This window comes from Geotrypetes seraphini, chromosome 8, assembly GCF_902459505.1.
Source record: "Geotrypetes seraphini chromosome 8, aGeoSer1.1, whole genome shotgun sequence".
NCBI classification, from domain to species: domain Eukaryota; kingdom Metazoa; phylum Chordata; class Amphibia; order Gymnophiona; family Dermophiidae; genus Geotrypetes; species Geotrypetes seraphini.
In genome coordinates this window covers 122,423,851-122,443,916 of record NC_047091.1, presented here as the reverse complement: position 1 = coordinate 122,443,916, position 20,066 = coordinate 122,423,851, and the positions used below count along the sequence as shown (strand labels likewise).

The 20,066-nt window shown below is 44.6% G+C and overlaps 1 protein-coding gene across 1 annotated transcript in view; it reads right to left on the bottom strand.

Moving 5' to 3' along the window:
• HCN2 (hyperpolarization activated cyclic nucleotide gated potassium and sodium channel 2) overlaps positions 1-20,066 on the bottom strand; it is a 91,307-nt gene that overhangs the window by 32,499 nt on the left and 38,742 nt on the right. Inside the window, exon 3 of the mRNA XM_033956052.1 lies at positions 6,345-6,506. Within this exon, the coding sequence (XP_033811943.1) occupies positions 6,345-6,506 (162 nt within the window). The remainder of the gene's footprint in view (positions 1-6,344; positions 6,507-20,066) is intronic.

Sequence of the window (20,066 nt, the reverse complement as noted above, 5' to 3'; positions counted from 1 at the left end):
GATATGCCATGCACACTTTCTTATGTGTTTTGCACTGCTTCACTTAGCACCTCAATAGAAAGTGCTAAAGTACAGCTGTGCTACTTGCAACCAGGTTTTACATGCAGTACGCCTTAGCGAGATCGCCTTTGCGAAGAGCCTTAAGAAGAGCCAGAGGGCAGACTACAGGACACTTACAGGGCAGAAAGAGGTCCCCTCTTACCCACTAACAAGCAGGCTAAACACACTAACAAGCAGGCTAAACACACTCACAAGCAGGCCAAACACACTCACAAGCAGGCCAAACACACTCACAAGCAGGCCAAACACACTCACAAGCAGGCCAAACACACTCACAAGCAGGCAAAAACACTAACAAGCAGGCCAAACACTTTAACAAGCAGACTCACTTAAAGGTAGGCAATAACACTCTAACAAGCAGGCTCACTCTCAAGCAGGCTAAAACACTAACAAACAGGATCATTTAGAAGCAAGCAACACACACTCACAAGCAGGTTCACTTACAAGTAGGCAAAAATACTCTGACAAACAGGCAGACCTCTCTAACTATATAGAAGGCAGCCCGACACAGTCACTCTCACACTGACCTTAGGCAGACTTTTCTAATTTCTCTTTTTATTTATCCAACTTGGATATGGCAGGGAGAACAAGAAGCGTTAAGACTACCATCAAGAACAGCATTCCTGTCACCGAGGGGTTGAAGGGGGTGGTCACGGCCTGCGCTCAGACAGAGGAGGACCAGAGACGGTGGACAGAGGTCGCTGTGCAGACCGAGGCCTTCCCCCAGCAGTATACCACAATCTCTACGCAGACAGAGGAAGTGGAACAGCTGGACGGTGACATCTTGCAGGAACTATGGAACCTGAGGGAGGAGGTGAAACGCTTGCGGAGCATCCGAGAGGATGAGGCATTCATCGATGAGGTCGTCCAGGAGCTGTCCCACATCACCGTGCCGGCGCACGACGAGTCCATCCTCGAGACGCCCAAACCTTCAGCTTTGAGACCAACGATTGGGGTGCAGGAGATGGCCGGAGACGCCGACTCCTGGCAGCTAGTAACCTCCTCCACAGGCAAGCCCAGAAGACCCCCCCTTATTTAGCTTCATCTTCTTCTCTTTCTCGTACACAGGATAGCTTCACATCAACCTCACAACTCACCCTGAGGAACAGATTCCAGATCTTACAGGAAGGAACGGCCGACGAGAATCAGGAAGACGCCCATCACACGACTCCAGTTCCGGGGACATCTGATCGACATCCCCAAAGGAAGCGCAGAGTAATAGTCATCGGGGACTCCATGTTGAGGGGCACCGAGGGACCAATATGCAGACCAGATATGCAGTCGAGGGAGGTCTGCTGTCTACCTGGATCCAGAATACGAGATGTGACAGCCTGTCTTGATAGGCTTCTCAGGCCCAAGGACCACTTCCCAATGCTGCTCATCCACGTCGGAACGAATGACACTGCCAAGAACACTCTGGAGGGCATAGCTAGAGACTTCGGAGCTCTGGGGGAGAGGCTGAAGCAGACAGGAGCACAGGTAGTATTCTCTTCAATTCTTCCTGTTAGGGGCAAGGGAAGAGACAGGGACGAACGTATTCTGAAGACAAATGAGTGGCTACAACGATGGTGCTGGGAAATGAACTTCGGATTCCTGAATCACGGGGAGGCACTACAGGGACTCCAGGGATCAGACGGACTCCACCTGACCAACAGAGGTAAGAACGTCTTCGGACACCGAGTAGCCCGCCTGCTTCGAAGGGCTTTAAACTAGGTAAGTTGGGGGAGGGTACCCATTTATATACCGGAGCAGTAAGTAACAATCCTGATAAGGTGAACCAAAACTCCACTTCTAAGTCAGAGGTAAGTACCCTTGCTGCAAAAGATTCGCTAGGAGACACTCTAATTCAGATGGGTAACTCTCTAAAGGAGTTTAGACACAAAGAGTGGAGAGCTATGTATGTAAATGCACACAGCCTAGGGAATACATTTCTAGAACTAGAAACAGAAATAGTAAATGCAGACCTAGACGTGGTAGCAATATCCGAAACATGGTTCACTGACTCTCATGGGTGGGATATAACTATACCAGGATATAACCTGCTTCACCAAGATAGAGAGGGTAAGTTGGGAGGTGGGGTAGCACTTTACATCAAAGAGAACATCAAGACAACTAGGATCACAGATGTCAAGTACACTGGGGAATCCATCTGGGTAAACCTGGCCAGAGGCGGAGAAAAATGCCTATACCTCGGTGTGGTATACAGACCTCCAAGACAATCGGAGGACAAAGACACAGAATTAATTGAAGACATTGAGAATATCACCTTACGGGGGGACGTTGTCCTGTTAGGGGACTTCAACATGCCTGATGTAGACTGGAACACATTCTCAGCAACAACTTGTAGTAGCAAGAGGATATTAACATCCATGAAGGGAGTACAGCTCAAACAAATGGTACTAGAGCCCACTAGGGCCCAGGCCATCCTGGACCTGATACTTACGAACGGGGAAAGCGTCACGGAAGTCTTGGTGGGAGAAACGCTGGCAACCAGTGACCATAACATGGTATGGTTCAACCTTAGAAAGGGCTTCCCTAGATCACAAACAAAAACGAAGGTACTCAATTTCCGGGGCACTGACTTCGCAAGCATGGGTGATTTCGTCCATCAGACGCTACAGGCTCAAGAAACAACGGATGATGTGGAAGCTATGTGGTCAACACTGAAAAGGACACTACACGAAGCAACTATCCGCTACATAAAATCGGTAAATAAACAACAAAGAAAGAAGAAACCCCGTTTGTTCACTGATGAGATCTCACACCTAGTCAAGGACAAGAAAAGAGCATTTCTTTCATACAAACGCACCGGGGAGAAAGAAGCTAAAATTGAATACAAGACAAGGTCTGCAGCGGTCAAAACAGCAGTCAGGGAGGCCAAACTTCGAATGGAAGAAACTCTAGCAAAGAACATTAAGAAAGGGGACAAATCCTTCTTCAGGTATATTAGTGACAGGCAGAAGAACACAAACGGGATAGTATGTCTTAGAACAGCAGATGGGATTTATGTGGAAACAGATTCCGAAAAAGCCAAACTACTGAACGATTACTTCTGCTCAGTCTTTACCTGCGAGGCACCTGGACACGGGCCACAGCTGGAAGCAAAGCCAAGCAAGGAAGACCCATTTCAGAATTTTGGGTTCTCACCAGCTGATGTTTACAGCGAACTGTCAAGACTCAAGGTGAGCAAAGCCATGGGACCAGACAAATTGCACCCACGAGTACTCAGGGAGCTGTGCGATGTCCTGGCGGAACCATTAACCATGCTCTTCAATCTCTCCCTAAGTACAGGGAGAGTCCCCCTGGACTGGAAAACAGCTAACGTCGTTCCTCTGCACAAAAAGGGTTGCAGAGCGGAGGCTGCAAATTACAGACCAGTGAGTCTCACATCAATAGTGTGTAAACTCATGGAAACACTACTTAAATGTAAATTAGACACGATTTTGGATGAGGGGAATCTAAGGGATCCTAGTCAACATGGATTCACTAGGGGTAGGTCATGCCAATCCAATCTTATCAGCTTCTTTGATTGGGTAACAGGAAAGCTGGACTCGGGAGAGTCTCTGGACATAGTGTACTTAGATTTCAGTAAAGCTTTCGACAGCGTCCCACACCGTAGACTATTAAACAAGATGAAATCTATGGGGTTAGGTGAGACACTAATTGCATGGGTCAAAGATTGGCTGAGTGGAAGACGTCAGAGGGTGGTGGTCAACGGCACCCTCTCTGAGACATCGGAGGTGACCAGCGGAGTGCCACAGGGCTCGGTCCTGGGTCCACTCCTTTTTAACATATTCATAAGAGACTTGACCCAAGGGCTTCAGGGTAAAGTAACTCTATTCGCTGATGACGCCAAACTATGTAATATAGTAAGTGAAAGCAATCTGCAGGATAGTATGACGCAGGATCTGCTTACGTTGGAAAACTGGTCCTCGACATGGCAGCTGGGTTCAACGCTAAGAAATGTAAGGTTATGCATCTCGGTAGCAGAAATCCATGCAAACCTTACACCTTAAATGGAGAAACACTAGCTAGGACTTCAGAAGAAAGAGACTTGGGAGTAATCATCAGTGCAGACATGAAGGCCGCCAAACAAGTAGAGAAGGCCTCATCCAAAGCAAGGCAACTTATGGGATGTATCAATAGAAGCTTCGTTAGCCGCAAATCTGAAGTCATAATGCCACTGTACAGAACCATGGTGAGACCTCATCTGGAGTACTGTGTGCAATTCTGGAGGCCACATTACCGTAAAGACGTGCTTAGAGTGAGTCGGTTCAGCGGATGACCACTAGGATGATCTCGGGGCTCAAGGGTCTCTCGTACAAAGAAAGACTAAACAAATTGCAGCTCTACACTCTAGAGGAGCGCAGGGAGAGGGGGGACATGATTGAGACATTTAAATACATCACGGGACGTGTCAAGGTGGAAGAAGACATCTTCTTTCTCAGGGGACCCTCGGTCACAAGGGGGCATCCATTCAAACTCAGAGGAGGGAAATTCGATAGTGACATAAGGAAGTATTTCTTCACAGAAAGGGTTGTGATCAAGCAGATGATCAAGGCCACCAGCGTTATTGACTTTAAGAATAAATGGGATGCCCTAGTAGGATCCTTACGAGGGTCGAGTTAAGGAACTAGGTCATTAGTACTCAGACTTAATGGGGTGGGTCAGTAGAGTGGGCAGACTTGATGGGCTATAGCCCTTTTCTGCCGTCATCTTTCTATGTTTCTATGTTTCTATTCTAATGCACATGTCCATGTGCTAATTCCACAGAACATGGTAGGCATGCCCCCCCTAAAAAAAAATTAACATGCAACCTTTGCCCTTATACCCCCTCTTCTACGAAACCGCACTAGCAGTTTTTAGTGCAGAGAGAGCACAGAGAGCCGCGCTGAATAGCCTGCGCTGTTCCCAATGCTCATTGAGTCCCTATGAGCGTCGGGAGCAGCGTGGGCCATTCAGCGAGGCTCCCTGCGCTAGAAACTGCTAGCACAGTTTCGTAGAAGAGGGGGGATAGTGCGCTGATTTCTGCTATTAGGATGCACTAAGGCCCAAATTCTATATATGTTGTCCTAAATTGTGTGTGCAAATTGGTGTGTACAGATGATTTGTGCATGAAACTTAATTGTTTAACAAGCAAGTTGGTGATGATAATTGGCAATCATCACCGGTGCAGAATTAGAACAGGTTCAAAGAAGAGCGATCAAGATGATAAAGAGGAAAGACTAAAGAGGTTAGGGCTCTTCAGCTTGGCAAAGAGACAGCAGAGAGGAGATATGATTGAAGTCTGTAAAATCCTGAGTGGTGTAAAATAGGTACAAACGGATCAATTTTTACTCCATAAAAATGACAAATACTAGGGGGACACTTTATGAAGTTACAGGGAAATACTTTTAATATGTTTTCACTGAAAGAAGAGTTAAGCTCTGGAAGGTTTCGCCAGAGGATGTGGTAAGAGTGAGTAACATAGTTGATTTATAAAACATTTGGACAAGTTCCTGGAGGAAAAGTCCATAGTTTGCTATTGCCCTGGATTGGTAGCATGGAATGTTGCTATTATTCATTTTTTTTGCCAGGTACTTGTGACCTGGATTGGCCATCATGAAAACGGTATACTGGACAAGATGGACCATTGGTCTAACCCATTATGACTATTCTTATATTCTTAATTGGCACTAATTAGAAGTTACACACACCATATTGTAGGCATGTTCTATAAAGTGGTGTGCATCACTTTTAAGAGTGTAAATCTCAGAAGGGGACATAGCCAGGGGAGGAGCATGGGCATTCCTAAAAATTAGGCACAGTTTCAAAATAAGCCCAATCCACACACAACTTTGGTGCAGGTATTTAGGCCTGGTTTTCCTTGGCCTAAATGGGTATGTCTAGATGTAATGCTGCTTACAACCACTAAGCGTGATTCTATATATATCGGGAGCCTTTTACAGAATCATGCCAAGTGCTGTTCTGACTGGTGAAGATATTTTTTGGCGCCATAAATAGAATTTGTCCCTATGTGCAAAAACTGAACACACTTTAGTCAAAAACTCCCTATATCATTTTACTCCTATTTACCATCTCCATGTTGACCTTATTGTTGAATTTATGCTTACAGTTGATCATTTCACTGTTATGCTGTTAACAAAATTTCAAGTTTTATGCAAAGCTATTCCTACTGTATACTATCTTGGGTGAATCTTTTCATAAATATTATGGCATAAAGAGAATACAAGCTTGACATATTTGCCAAAAATGATGGCTGGGATTAAGGGTCAGGCACTTACCACCATGTTGTTGATGGAGACCCAGCAGTCACTGGGGAACTCCTGCAGCATGGGAACAAGGAACTGAAGGCAACCATCCCAGTGGCATAGCAGTAACATCATACCAATGAGATTGAAGATCCGCATCACTGCACTGGCCAGGTCATAGGTCATGTGAAATATCTTTATAGGCAAAACAAGAGAGTATTAATGATACTGTACAGTCTCCTGTTCATCTCTCTATGCCTCAACTCAGCAGGAAAAAATCATTCTGCCTGGTGGTGCATGTTTAGGGTAAGAGAGTAATATTTTTCTTAGAACAGGTTCTGTAGATCATAAAATGTTGAGAGGAGAGAATAACAAGAAGCACAGTGCCAGAGATGGAAAATGTAATACCCCGAGCCAAAAGGGGAGGAAGATTCTTCTCCCCCATCTCCCTTCCCTTCCACTTTCCATGGAATATGCAAAGTAACAGTAGTGCATGCCATCTCTGGATCACTACTAAATAGAGGTGGGAGAGCAGTATTCACAATCAGAATAAAAATTCCATCTTTAATCAATTGATCTTCCAGAGGTCACATCTTTCTGTCTTGGGCCAGCTGGTTCCTGACCTGTTCCCTGCAGATATGCTCTCCCAGTGATGCGAAGTGGTGAAGGCTGACATCTCCAAGGGACTTTAGCTTACTACTAGCATTGGCATGGAGCAGAAAGAAGGGAAAATAGGTGCAGAATTATGTTGCATATGGGTGAGACATGTAACAATAGATGGGATATAGATGTAATAAATATGGAAAATGAGAAACAGTTTGATGCCTTGATGTTTTTTTCTAGATCCTTATTATATACTGGAGGACAAGGTCAAATTCCATTGTGGCTCATTGTAATCTTGAGAAAGTCATGTAGCCCTCCATTGTCTCAGGTACAAATTTAGATTTTATTTATTTATTCAATTTTCTATACCGTTCTCCCAGGGGAGCTCAAAACATGAATTTATTCAGGTACTCAAGCATTTTTCCCTGTCTGTCCTGGTGGGCTCACAATCTATCTAATGTACTTGGGGCAATGGGGGGGATTAAGTGACTTGCCCAGGGTCATAAGAAGCAGCGTGGGTTTGAATCCACAACCTCAGGGTGCTGAGGCTGCAGCTCTAACCACTGCGCCACATACTCACACATGGTATGGTATAAGATAGCATGTCAAACATAGACAAAGCCGGCAGAAACATAGTTAGCAAAGCATGGTAAAAAACATAATATGACAACATGATATGGTGAGACAGCATGGCGAGTACAGTTTGGCAAAACATAACAGCAAACAGTGGCATAGTAAGGGTAGGAGGTGCCCTGGGTGATGGAGCCCCCCGCACCCCCTCCCCCCCTCCTCTCCAAGCCCCTGCTCCTTCTGTGCGCCCCTCCCCCCACTCTTTCCCACCCCCCTATACCTCTAAATCTTCACCAGTGCACATGGCTTTTCTCCAGCATGCTCCTCGCAATAGTGTCAGATTTCCCTCTGACATCACTTCCTGATCCCATGACCTGGAAGTGATTCAGAGGAGAACCAGGCTGGCATGAGCAACAGGCAGAAGTTGCTTGCATTAGTGGAGATCTCCAGAAGTACAGGGTGGGGGGGGGGATGGCGCAAGTGTGGCATGGTGTGGTGGGTCAGGGTGGGGTGGAGAGGTGCTGGCACCCCTACTGACACAGTGCCTGGGGCAGTCCACCACCCCTCCTTACTAGCAGGGATAGAAAAATACCTCCAGTACTTGAATGTAATTTGCCTTGAGTTACGGTACAAGTGAAAAATGTGTGTGCTAAATCCAAGCTATAAAACAGCAGAACCAAATTCACAAACTCAAAGACATGAAGCTAGGAGTGGAAATATATTTAAAAAAAAAAAAAAAAAAAGGTGGGCACAATTTGATTTTAAAACTAACCTTTTAGTTATCCAAAAATGGCTCAAAAACTCAATGACATTTACATGTTTCGGCCAAACTGGCCTGCCTCAGGAGTCTGGTGAGTCTTCAAACACAAGGATATATTAATCCAAGAGCTTAATGTATAGACGCTGTGATACAGCTACTAGTGAACAAATACAAACTTGCAAGGCAAAAGATGCTGGAGCCGGGACAATCCTATGCCCACGTAATTACGTGAACTAAAAAAGCTAAATGGTTATATTAATTAAATATAAGTATCAAAAAACATTAAAGAAGTCAAAATGAGCTGTAGAAAGTTTTTAATAAACAAACAGGGACAAGCCTCAGACTATGGAGTAATTTTTCCCATTCTGGGATTTCTTCCAAGAGAAAGAACTTCTTTTCTCTTACTCTTGATAATATCACTGGCTTGAACCCATCCTCCCTACCATAACTAAAAACGTTAATTTATTACTTGTTATCTATTAATTTATGATTTATTCCTTCAATTCATAAATTTCACTATCTAATCTTAGTTCATTTTCCAATTAAGTTAAATCTAATGTAATTACGTGGGCATAGGATTGTCCCGGCTCCAGCGTCTATACATTAAGCACTTGGATTAATATATCCTTGTGTTTGAAGACTCAGACTTCTGAGGCAGGCCAGTTTGGCCGAAACATGTACATGTTTTTGAGCCATGTTTTTGAGCCATTGAGTTTTTGAGCCATTTTTGGATAACTAGGACCCACATTCTGCCTCTAGAAATGCCAGTCAAGCCCTACAACATCCTTTGTCAGTGCAGCTTGTACTTATGGTGAAAGCAAGACGCTGCTAAAAGGACATGATAGATGGGAAGGGGGAGGGGATTCATTACCCCTACCCTCTCTATATTTTCTTTTGCTGTGTTGAATCCTAGCAGTGAATGAAGACATTACTCTTACAGATATGTTTGGCAAATGCACGTGGCCATCTATTTTATATATTTATCCCCTTTAACAAAATTGCGCAACAACTGCTCCGAAGCCCATTAATTCCCAGTGAGTATAGGTGCAATTACCATGGGCCGCTGTGGTAATTGACCCTTAGCTACTAAATATCACTGTTTTAACATATAAATTAGATGTCTAAGGGCAAGATTCACAGAGCTCTGGCAACCTGGTAGAAAATACCAGGTTGGGAGCAATTTTGATTTGCCGGGCTATTCTGAGCACAAATAGCATGCAAATTAAATGCACGCTATTTGTGCCGAGTATCCCAAGGGAAGAGGGAGGAACTATGCCTGGTGCCTACGCAAGCACAGTACAGCTCTTGTGATCGCCAAAGCTCTTGAGCAAGTTTATTTGGGTTTTTTTTTGTTTTGTTTCACACACAATATGGATGCAGCTGTTGTGCGTGTTTTGTGTGAATGTGTGTCCCGTGCCTAACAGCTGTGTTCTGACCATAGGCACGGGACACACACACAAAACATGCACAAACAGCTCAAGACCTGGTGGAAAAGTTTGCACGGTAAGAGGTGGGCGTTCCCCACTCTGCATTACAAGGAGTGTTCATTTTAATACTAATGAGCTCCTTGTAATGCATTTGCATAGGATGCTGTGATTGGTCGAAGCCCCACCTCCACCATGAGAACTCTTTTGTGCATCAAAGGCTGAGCCGCGATGCTCACAAGCTTGGTTGTAGCCAGTCTTACTCCCACAGCAAGCTTTTGAGCATCGGGGCCTAAGTGTCAATGCCACTGAAGTGCCTTAAATTTCCACCAGCTTTTCAGATAATAATTTTGCCCAGGTAGGTTGCCTAGATGCTGCACACTAAGTGCAAATTCTATATCTAGGGGTACCATATGTCCAGATTTACTTGGACATGTCCTCTTTTTAGAGGACTGTCCAGACATCCAGATGGATTTTCAAAACCCAGCACTTTGTCCGGGTTTTGAAAACCATTGAGCGCGGGGTCGCGTCTAGAGGGCACCTGCGCATACATGGATGCGACACAATAATGTCACGCACATGCACGTGACATCATCATGTTGCAGCCACACATGAACAGATGTCCTCCAGACTCGTCCCCCAAAAGATATGGGGTTTGTGTGGGGCCGAAGTTGGGAAGCAGAGCGGGGCAGGTCTATGGGCGGAAAGGGGTGGGGCCACACATCCTCTTTTTTTGAGGACAAAATCTGGCAACCCGATATATATATATATATCAGTAATTATGTGCATATTGGCCATTATAGAACACTTAGTGTGAATTGGCATCAACATTTGAGTGCATCCACTTATACCGTGCCAATGATGGTGTAAATGTCTGTGACTAAATGTTAAGAGTTGTGTATGTAATTGTCAGTATTCTATAACTTTAGTGAGTAAGTGCTGGGCACAACTCTGACCTGCCCGTGCCCCTCCTACATCCACCCCCTGTGCAGTTAACTGCACAAGCATTGCCATACAGGATCGGACTGATATCCTGTTTCTAACAGTGGCCAATCCAGGAGGCCGATGCTCAAATGTTCATGGTAGAGTCCCCACTCTACCATGACCTTAGTGCAAAGAAATAGTGGCAGCATGCTCAAACTACTGAGCATGCAAATTACTGCTGTGTTAATATTGAGGCAGTAATTTGTGGCTCAGGCAGCAAAGTTGACATTTAAAAAACAACAACAACCCACATATGGATGGCCCTGTCTCCCTCCCAATATTAAATGAAAAATATTCCCAGGTGGTCTAATGGCCCCCAGGACCCCCTCCCTCTTACCCATCCACCCACCAACAGAAATCCCTAGTGGTATAGTAGTCTCCCTCCCCCCTCCAGTCCCACAAAATTTCCCTGGTAGTCTAATGTCCCCCATCTCGCAACCCAATCCAAGATCACCCCCAATGCCATACCTGAAAGAGGCAGGAGTGTTTCCACACGGTGCCTTCAGGGATGCAATGGGCAGGATCTATCTACAATAGACCATCTGGGAATATATATATATATTTTATTTAATATCAGGAGGGCAAGGGGCCAGGAAGCAGTCTGGGGCAGGGTAACTAGGTTGAAGAGAAAGAAAGGGTGCCACTAGACACATGCTCCTCTCAACCAATCCTTCATTGCTGTCCTAGGTCTTGTATAAAGTTTCTCCTAGGACAAGCAGGATGAGTCAGCCACATATGGGTGTTGTCCCAACAGCACTACATATGCGTGAGAAACTTTTTTCTCTTTTTGTGCATGGCTGTAGGGTGTATGACTGCATTAACATGCTTTTAAATGCATGTTAATCTGGTATGTGGCAATGGATTCTGCACCTGTGCTGAAACCATTTGTGCATTCCCCACACAAAACCCAGTGTTAACCACATGTTAAAACACCAGCAGTAGTTTTGAGCATCAGCCCCTAGGTCAAGAGTACCTGTCTAGATCCCAAAAGAGTAAAACAGATGTTATTCTGCTATCCTAGAAATAAACAGTGGATTATCTCAAGTCCATCTTGACAATTGCTTATAGATTTTTGTTTTAAGAAATTGTTTAAACCCTGCTAAGCTAATTGCTTTCCCCATGTTCTCTGGCAATTAATTCCAGAGTTTACACATGTAATAAAGAAATATTTTTTCTAGTTTGTTTTAAATCTACTACGTATTAGCTGTCCCCTACTATTTTTGGAAAGAATAAATAAGCAATTCACATCTACCCATTCCACTCCACTCAGAATTTCATAGACCTCTATCACATCTCCTTGAGCCATCTTTTTCTCCAGGCAGAAGAGCACTAGTCACTTTAACCCCTCCTCATAGGCAGTGGTGTAGCAAGGGAAGGAAGTGCCCCTGCCCTCTTCTCCGCCCCTGCTCATCCCCCCTCCCCCCCTTTCCTTCCCCTGTACCTCTTTAACTTCCCTGGTGTGAGAAGCATCTCCAACTTGCTGTTCGTGCCAGCCTCAGCTCTCCCTCTGTGACCAGGAAGTGATGTCAAAGGGAGAGCCAAGGCCGGCATGAGCAGCAGGTCGGTGATGTTGCTTGTGCCGGTGAAGAACTAGAGGTCTGGGGGTGGGAAGGGAAGGCAAGTGCATCGGGAAGGAGAGGAGGAGAGGTACCCCACCAAGATGGCATCCGGGGTGGTCTTAACCCCCCCCCCCCCGATCCCCCTTTCCTATGCCACCACTGATAGGGAAGTCATCTCATCTCCTTTATCATTTTCTTCAGCCTTCTCTGTGTCTTTTTTAATTGCGCTATATATTTTTTGAGATGCAGTGAGTGCAATTAGCTCCTATAAAAGGGACAATAATTGGTTGCCAGTGCCAATTAGCATCTAATTTGTCAATCAAGTTACATGCATCATTGCAGGCATTCTATAACCTGTGCATGCAAGTTTGCATACCATGGGCCTGATTCTATAAATGTTGCCAAAAATGAGGCACCAGGATAGGGTTACCAGACATCTGTATTTAGAGGGTGTCCAGATAGATTTTTTTTAAATGTAGCAGTTCGTCCGGGTTTTCAAGTTCAGGGCCGTGTCTGGAGGACCTCCAAGCACACACGGGTGTGACTCGATGGCATCACATGCATGCGCACGTGTGTGTAACATCATCGCATCACAAACACGCATGCTCGGAAGCCCTCCAGCTGTGGCTCCGAGCTCAAGGAAAACAGGGCGTGGCTTAGGCAGAAGGGGGCATGGCTAGGAGTGGAATTGGGCAAGGCCACATGTCCGGATTTTAGCATCACAAAATCTGGTAACCCTACACCAGGAAAAAGCCGGGCTCAGTACTATTCAGTACAAGGCATTCTGGGATGAGTGCCCTGTACTGAATAACGCTGAACATGGATTTCTGCATCCGATATTGGGCCTGCTGAAACCTGAAATTAATCCTGCTGCGCAAGTCGTTATGGATCTCTGTTCTGCCCCATGCCCCTCCCATGGCCATGCCCCCTTTTGAGTTGTACACGATCCAATTTAGACACCCATTACTATGGAAGAGCACACAGCCACATCCACATCCAAGTGATAACTAGTGCCAATTAAGTGCTTGAGAGTGCCAATAATTAAGCCATTGCAGCTAAATTCAGCGAGAATAGTTAATCTAATATAATAAAATGGTAGGACACGCATGCGCACTAAAAAAATTGTGTTCCCTGAGCTGTCGCGTTTTTTTTAGTGCGCATGCGCGGGTTGTACATAAGGCAGAGGGGAAAGTGCTACGGCAGTGGCAGGGCTCCGATTTCGATGCGGCTGCTTTTAACATTGGTGGAGCTGCACTGCACCTGATGGAGGGAGGGAAGGAAAGGTGGTTGTGCGCTGTTGAGCCCCTCTGCACGGGCCCAAACCAAAAAAGGAGCCAGGACTCTTCCCCACCCGGCGCCGCCAGACCCGACAAAACGGCCCTACACTCACAGACCCGCGAGCAGGGTTGCCATGGAAACCTAACCGGAATTACATGCAGTCGCGCAAGGGTCAGTGAGAGGGGATCAGGAGCTAAAGAGAGATTTGAAAAAACAAACAAACAACAGTGCACAAGGAGAGAGAGAGACACAGACACTCACAGAAGGACAGGGGGCTAAAGAGACAGATTGAAAAAATAACAAAACACAGAGGACAAGGAGAGAGAGACACAGGAAAAAAAATGACAAACAGACATACAGCAGCCAAGGAGACAGACATACTTACATACAGCGTCCAAGTAGACAGAGAGACAGCAAAAAAATACAAACAGTCAAGGAGACAAACAGAAAAAAATAAAAAATACAATGCCCAAGGATAAATTCAAGAAAAAAAACCTACCAGACATACAGTGGCCAAGGAGTTAGACTGAAAAAAAGGCATACAGACATACAGCAGCCAATGAGACAGACAGACTGACAGCGACCAAGTAGACAATCAGCAAAAAAACACAAACACACAAAGCAAAAAAATAGAAACATACAGCGGCCAAGGAGACAGGCATGCAACAAATAGGAAAAATAAAAAAACTTTTAATAAATCAACCATACATGAAGAAGGAATAAAAAAAAAAAAAGGAAAAGACACCTACAGGGAAACACAGGATCAAGAGCATACAGAGAAAACAGAAGTTTGCAGGAATCAGGAACATATAGAGAAAAGAGAGCAGAGACCCCTGCAAGAAGAGAAAAATAGCAAAGAGACTGGGGATGAGAAAGAGAGCAGAGATGCTTGCAGGGAGAAAAAGCTAAGCAGTAATGTTACAGCTTGAGAGTGCAGACTGAGGAAGAAAGCAGAGACAGCGCTACACAGGGAAATGGAGGGAGGAAAGAGACAGAAAGAAAAATACAGACAGACATAAATTCTAGCACCCGTAGTGAAGGGGTGGTGGTGGACACAGGGGAGGTAAAAGGAAGGGAAAATGGACAGGGGGAGCAGGCAAGGGGTGGTGATGGACAGCCAAGGAAAAAGAAAGGCAGAAAGAAAAAAAGCGGCTAAGGAGAGAGAGAGAAAGAAATAAAGACAGACACACACACATATGTTCTAGCACCCGTTAATGTAACGGGCTTAAAGACTAGTTTAGAAATAAAAACCCTCCATTTAAACAGAGACCCTTCTAAGAACATAAGAAGTACCTCTGCTGGGTCAGACCAAAGGTCCATCGTGCCTAGCAGTCCGCTTGCGCGGCAGCCCAACAGGTTCATGACCTGTGTAGTAGTCCTCTATCTATACCCTTCTATCCCCTTTTCCTTCAGAAAATTGTCCAATCCCTTCTTGAACCCTAATACTGTACTCTGTCCTATCACGCCCTCTGGAAGCGCATTTCAGGTGTCCACCACCCATTGGGTGAAGAAAAACTTCCTAGCATTGGTTTTGAATCTGTCCCCTTTCAACTTTTCTGAATGCCCTCTCGTTCTTGTAGTTTTCGAGAGTTTGAAGAATCTGTCCCTCTCCACTTTCTCTATGCCCTTCATGATCTTATAGGTCTCAATCATGTCCCCTCTAAGTCTTCTCTTCTTTTCAAACAAATAAGCAAGGATTGTCGGTACCATCTTTTATTAAACTGCTGGTCACCCAGATTTGGTGTTTCACCTTGCTTTTTTTTTTTTTTTGTCTTGTGACTTTTTGTGGGATACTCTGGTCTTCTTTTGGGGGTTTCTAGGACATTTATTTCTACATTAACTACTCTGTCACTGGATTTAGCACTTGGATTTAGGTCAAAGTCTGAGAGCCAGAGAGCTGTGTCTGAAGGTGGCTCATCTGGCCTATTTTTTCTGATTTTAAGCAGATAACACTGATTTTCTAAACTGTTTTGAACATTCTTTCCATCAAGTAAGTGGTATATAAACCATTTGTAAAAATAACTATTTGTATTTGTCTATCATAGGTGATAGGAAAAATCCTCTGCTTTCGAATGAGTTCCGCTTTGTCTCCTTCCACGATTCTCTGTTAAACCCATATTCTTTATTTTCCTTGCTAGCCATACCTAAAGTGTGATGATAGGGTGACAGCCCAGGGCTTATTTTTGAGGGGAGCACAGCTGAGCTGTCAGAGATGATCAAGTGGATATTTGAAAACATTTACATGATCAGTGATGGGACCAACTGCATAAATGCTTAAAAAAAAAAAAAAGCCAAATAAATCAATTATCCTCCTTATTCTATAAGAGTTCTGGTGACTCCTAGAGAAGAAGTAGCTATCACACTAACTTTACATAAGAACGTAAGAATAGCCTTACTGGGTCAAAACAAAAGGTCCATCAAGCCCAGTAGCTCATTCTCATGGTGGCCAGTCCAGGTCACTAGTACATTCTGTGCTACAGATCCAGGGAAAGCAGATGCTTCCCCCATGTCTTAATAAAAGACTATGGACTTTTCCTTCAGGAATTTATTCAAACCTTTCTTAAAACCAGTGCTTTTACCACAACCTCTGGCAATGCGTTCCAGAGCTTAACTGTTCTGAGTGAAAAAAATATTTCCTCCTATTGATTTTAAAAGTATTTCCCTGTTTTGTTTGAGCATATTTGGAAGCTGTTTCTGCACTTTTGTTGAATGTTCTGTCACTCTGGCAGCAGCCCTGGAAGAAGTAGCTATCACACATTACATCCCTTTACATTATTCTGTGAAGAACGTGGATATTAGACACATTTGGCATTCATATGCCCATATTCATTTGTGGTATTACAGTTATACAATGCAACAGTAACATAGTAAATGACGGCAGATAAAGACCCAAATGGTCCATTCAATCATGCTCCATAAATTAACCAATTTAAATGGTCCTTTTTCTTAAATATTTCTGGGCCAGAAATCCAGAGCCCTTCCCGGTAGTGTGCTTAGGTTCTATCTACTGGAGTCTCCGTCAAAGCTCACTCCAGCCCATCTCAATCATTGAAGCCCTTCCCAGCCCGTCTAATCATGTCAACCATCGAAGCCCTCCCTAGACAATGTTTGAAAGAAATAATTCCCTCCCTGCCACCCCTGTACAGAGGCACATAGTGCTGTGATTAGGAAGGAAGGGTGGCCGAATGTAGTGCTTCCCATCTCCTAGATGCAAACCTAGCCAGTTAGGATTACTGCAATCTCAGGCATTTTTATTGTGGGGACCATGAAAACTCAACTGGCTAAGTATGCGTTCAGGAGATGGCTGAGTAGCACTGACCTAGTGGCTGAAACAAGAGATTTGAATTCAGGAATCCCTGGGATATGAATCTGCTCTGTCACTATGTGCAAGCTTGGGGAAGACACGGAGGCCCTGATGCTTTAAGCTTACCGTGCCTTTAGCGATCATTGTTAAACCAGAACTAACCGGTTCCGCGTCTGAAGCACAAATTGGTTAATCGTGGACTTTTCCATGCTTTGAAGCAGCCTCTGACAATCATTTTGAAATGTATTAAAAATGAGCTCATCAGCATTAAAATGAGCACTCCAGGCGATGCCCAGATGTTGTCTGATGATGCAGAAAATGAAGCACAGGCCTTTAACACTCCACGTTTAACAGCAGGTCTGGAGGCGCTGACAGCTTTGATACATGTGTGTTAGAAACATGTCTCATGCGCGCGTGTCAACGGCGCGTCTCATGCACATTTGTTAAAAGTTCAAAAACAAAAAATAGGGGGCAAGGGCACCATGTCCCGCCAAAGCAGTGTAGAAAAAAGCATACATATCTTGTATTTTCACATTTGCATGGCTTGCTTGTAGGTAGTTCTCCGCCCCTTCCTCTCCCTCCCTCCAGTGGGATTGACGGACACTTCACATGTGCCTATGATGCGCTACAATAAGGCACGCCTATGATTCACACTATGATGCACATTTAGGCCTCTTTCCATGAGCTATTCTGGGCATGTATCAGTCACTTTCGCCAATGACTGATCAAATGGAATTTCCGCGGACCTCTGTGAAACTCATTTGCATGTGAAGTTCTTTGAGCGTCACTTGCTTTTTTGAAATCAGAAAATTTACTGGCACTACAGCGACCTACAGGATTTTAATGTGGATCTTAGAGCATCGGGGCCTGACTTTGCCATTCTAATCCACCTGAACTATTGACCAGGAATAGGGTTACCAGATTTTCCGTAATGAAAATCCGGACCTATGGCCCTGCCCCCCCAGCCTGCCTAGTTCAGCCCGAGTCATGCCCTGTTCCGCCCACAGCCCCCACCCCCTCAACCTGTTTGCTTGTCGGGAGGGCATTTGTGCATGCGATGGTGTGGCACGATGACGTCACATGCATGCACGTATGTGTGCGACATCACTGCGTTGCATTCCAACATCGTTGCTAGCTGGAAGCTTTTCAAAACCTGAACAAAGTGCCGGGTTTTGAAAAGCCATCCAGACCCTTCGAAAAGGATGACATGTCCGGGGAAATCCAGATGTCTGGTAACCCTAACCAGGAAAGTCCAATCTGGTCTATAGTTGAAACTAATATCTTAATCTTTCCAGCTTTCCAAGTATGAGGCTGGGGTTCCCCTTAATGCCTCTGTCTTAATGTCTAAATGAAGGCATGCCTCTATCTACATACAAATATTTATATTACAGGTAGGATGACAATTCCTTTTCATCTTCTAGGATTATGCATTTTCAACTTGGTACTAAAAGATTTGGAAAATACTGTTAGAACAGGACTGAAATCCAAATCTTGTCATATGCATACAACATGTGTCATTACTACAAATGTGGAAAAGAGGAAAGTGCAAGTCCATTCTGTCAGTATGGGGCTTTGTGATGTCATTATGTATTGTTCATGCCACCTTATGATTGGCTGCTGCTAAAAAAAAAAAAAAAAAGGGCATTATGTGTTCTGAATGGCCTGCTGAAACACAATCTTGTATTCAGCCAATCAGATGACAGAATGGCCTTGCTCCTTTTACACTGCAGTTTTGTGCTTCATATATGCCCGTAGGCCTGCTGAGCGTGCTAGTCAAAAGGATAGACAGATGCAGGTGAAACTGAATACTGGATAGAACTAGCGAGAGACACAGATCAAGCAGAGCTACAGGAAATATGAACCTCAGCCTATGCCCAAGACAAGTCCTAATGGCAATTAGAACTAGAGAGAGGAAGAGATCAAGCAGAGCTACAGGAAATATGAACCTCAGCCTATGTCCAAGACAAGTCCTAATGGCAAATTCTATCCCTCTATCTGCTCAGTGGGAACAAAGTCAGAACCTCAGTCTCTCTGTGTCCTGTTTCCTCTATCTGATAGGGGTGACCCGAGGGCTATTATTGCCTTAGATTCTCCCCATCTATAACATGTATACCTCTTCTCTCTCATGCCCCTTTCCCTCACTCTCATACTCTGCATCTAGACACCAGAAAGACTGTGCAGCTGATTCTTTTTCTGCCAAGCCAGCAGAAGCCTCCCAGGGTGATGTTCACAAAATGGGCAAAGGGCAAGGAATGAGTGGAGCATGGAGGAGGGGGGACAGGAACCTGAAAATATTCTTTCCCTTGTTAGTATACTTCTATTGAAAAGGATGTATTGAAGGAATTCAGTCTTGTATAATTACAGATCCCAAATTCAGAGACATGGAGACAGGATCTCCTTTCATTAACCTGGTGCTGCTATTTTGGAGAAGGGATAATCAGAAATAGGCGGCTACAGATGGTGTTCCGATAACTAATTTAGATGGATACAGAATGATAGTACCTGTTAAAATTCCAAAGGTAATTTGGCTAAACTTCTACTGTTAGCAGAAGACTGGCACTACAGCTGGAAAGTCACAGCTAACTGCCAAAATAACAGTATTCTCCAAGGGTGAACGGAATATGTAATCCTTTTGACTTTAAAGCTTCCAGAGCTTTCTAAAGTGCTGTACTGAACATGTATGACACCCTACATCACAAAACTCATGCAAGCCCTCTGAGGTCTTTTGTTCCACAGAGGCCAAAGTTGTGACTGCAGTTCTGGAGCCCAGTGAAGCATCATTTTTAGCCAGCCAACCCCTGATTCAGCTACTTTTTCCCCTTTTTCCTCTTAGTATTATGATTATTTTTTTTATTATTATGCTTTTATATTTTACTAGTCTTTAAGCTCATTACATTAACGGGTGCTAGAATAGATGTGTGTATCTGTCTTTCTTTCTTTCTGTCTCTCTCTTTCCTTGGCCGCTGTCTGTCTGTCTGTCTGTTTGTTTGTTTTTTTTCTTTCTGTCTCTCTGGCCCCCTGTCTTTTTCTGTCTATTTCTCTCCCTGGCCCCCTGTCTTTCTTTCTGTATGTCTCTCTGTCTCTCTCCCTGGCCCCTTGCCTGCCTGTATTTTTCTGTTATGCCATGCCTGACCATCTCTTCGTAGCCCCCTTCAGTCTTCCCCTCCCCCAGAGCAAAGCACGATTGCTGTCTGCCCCAAGCACACCCCTCCCCCCAAAGCAACCCCATTTCCCCTCTCCCTCTCCACTTCCCTGAGCATTTGAGAATGTTTA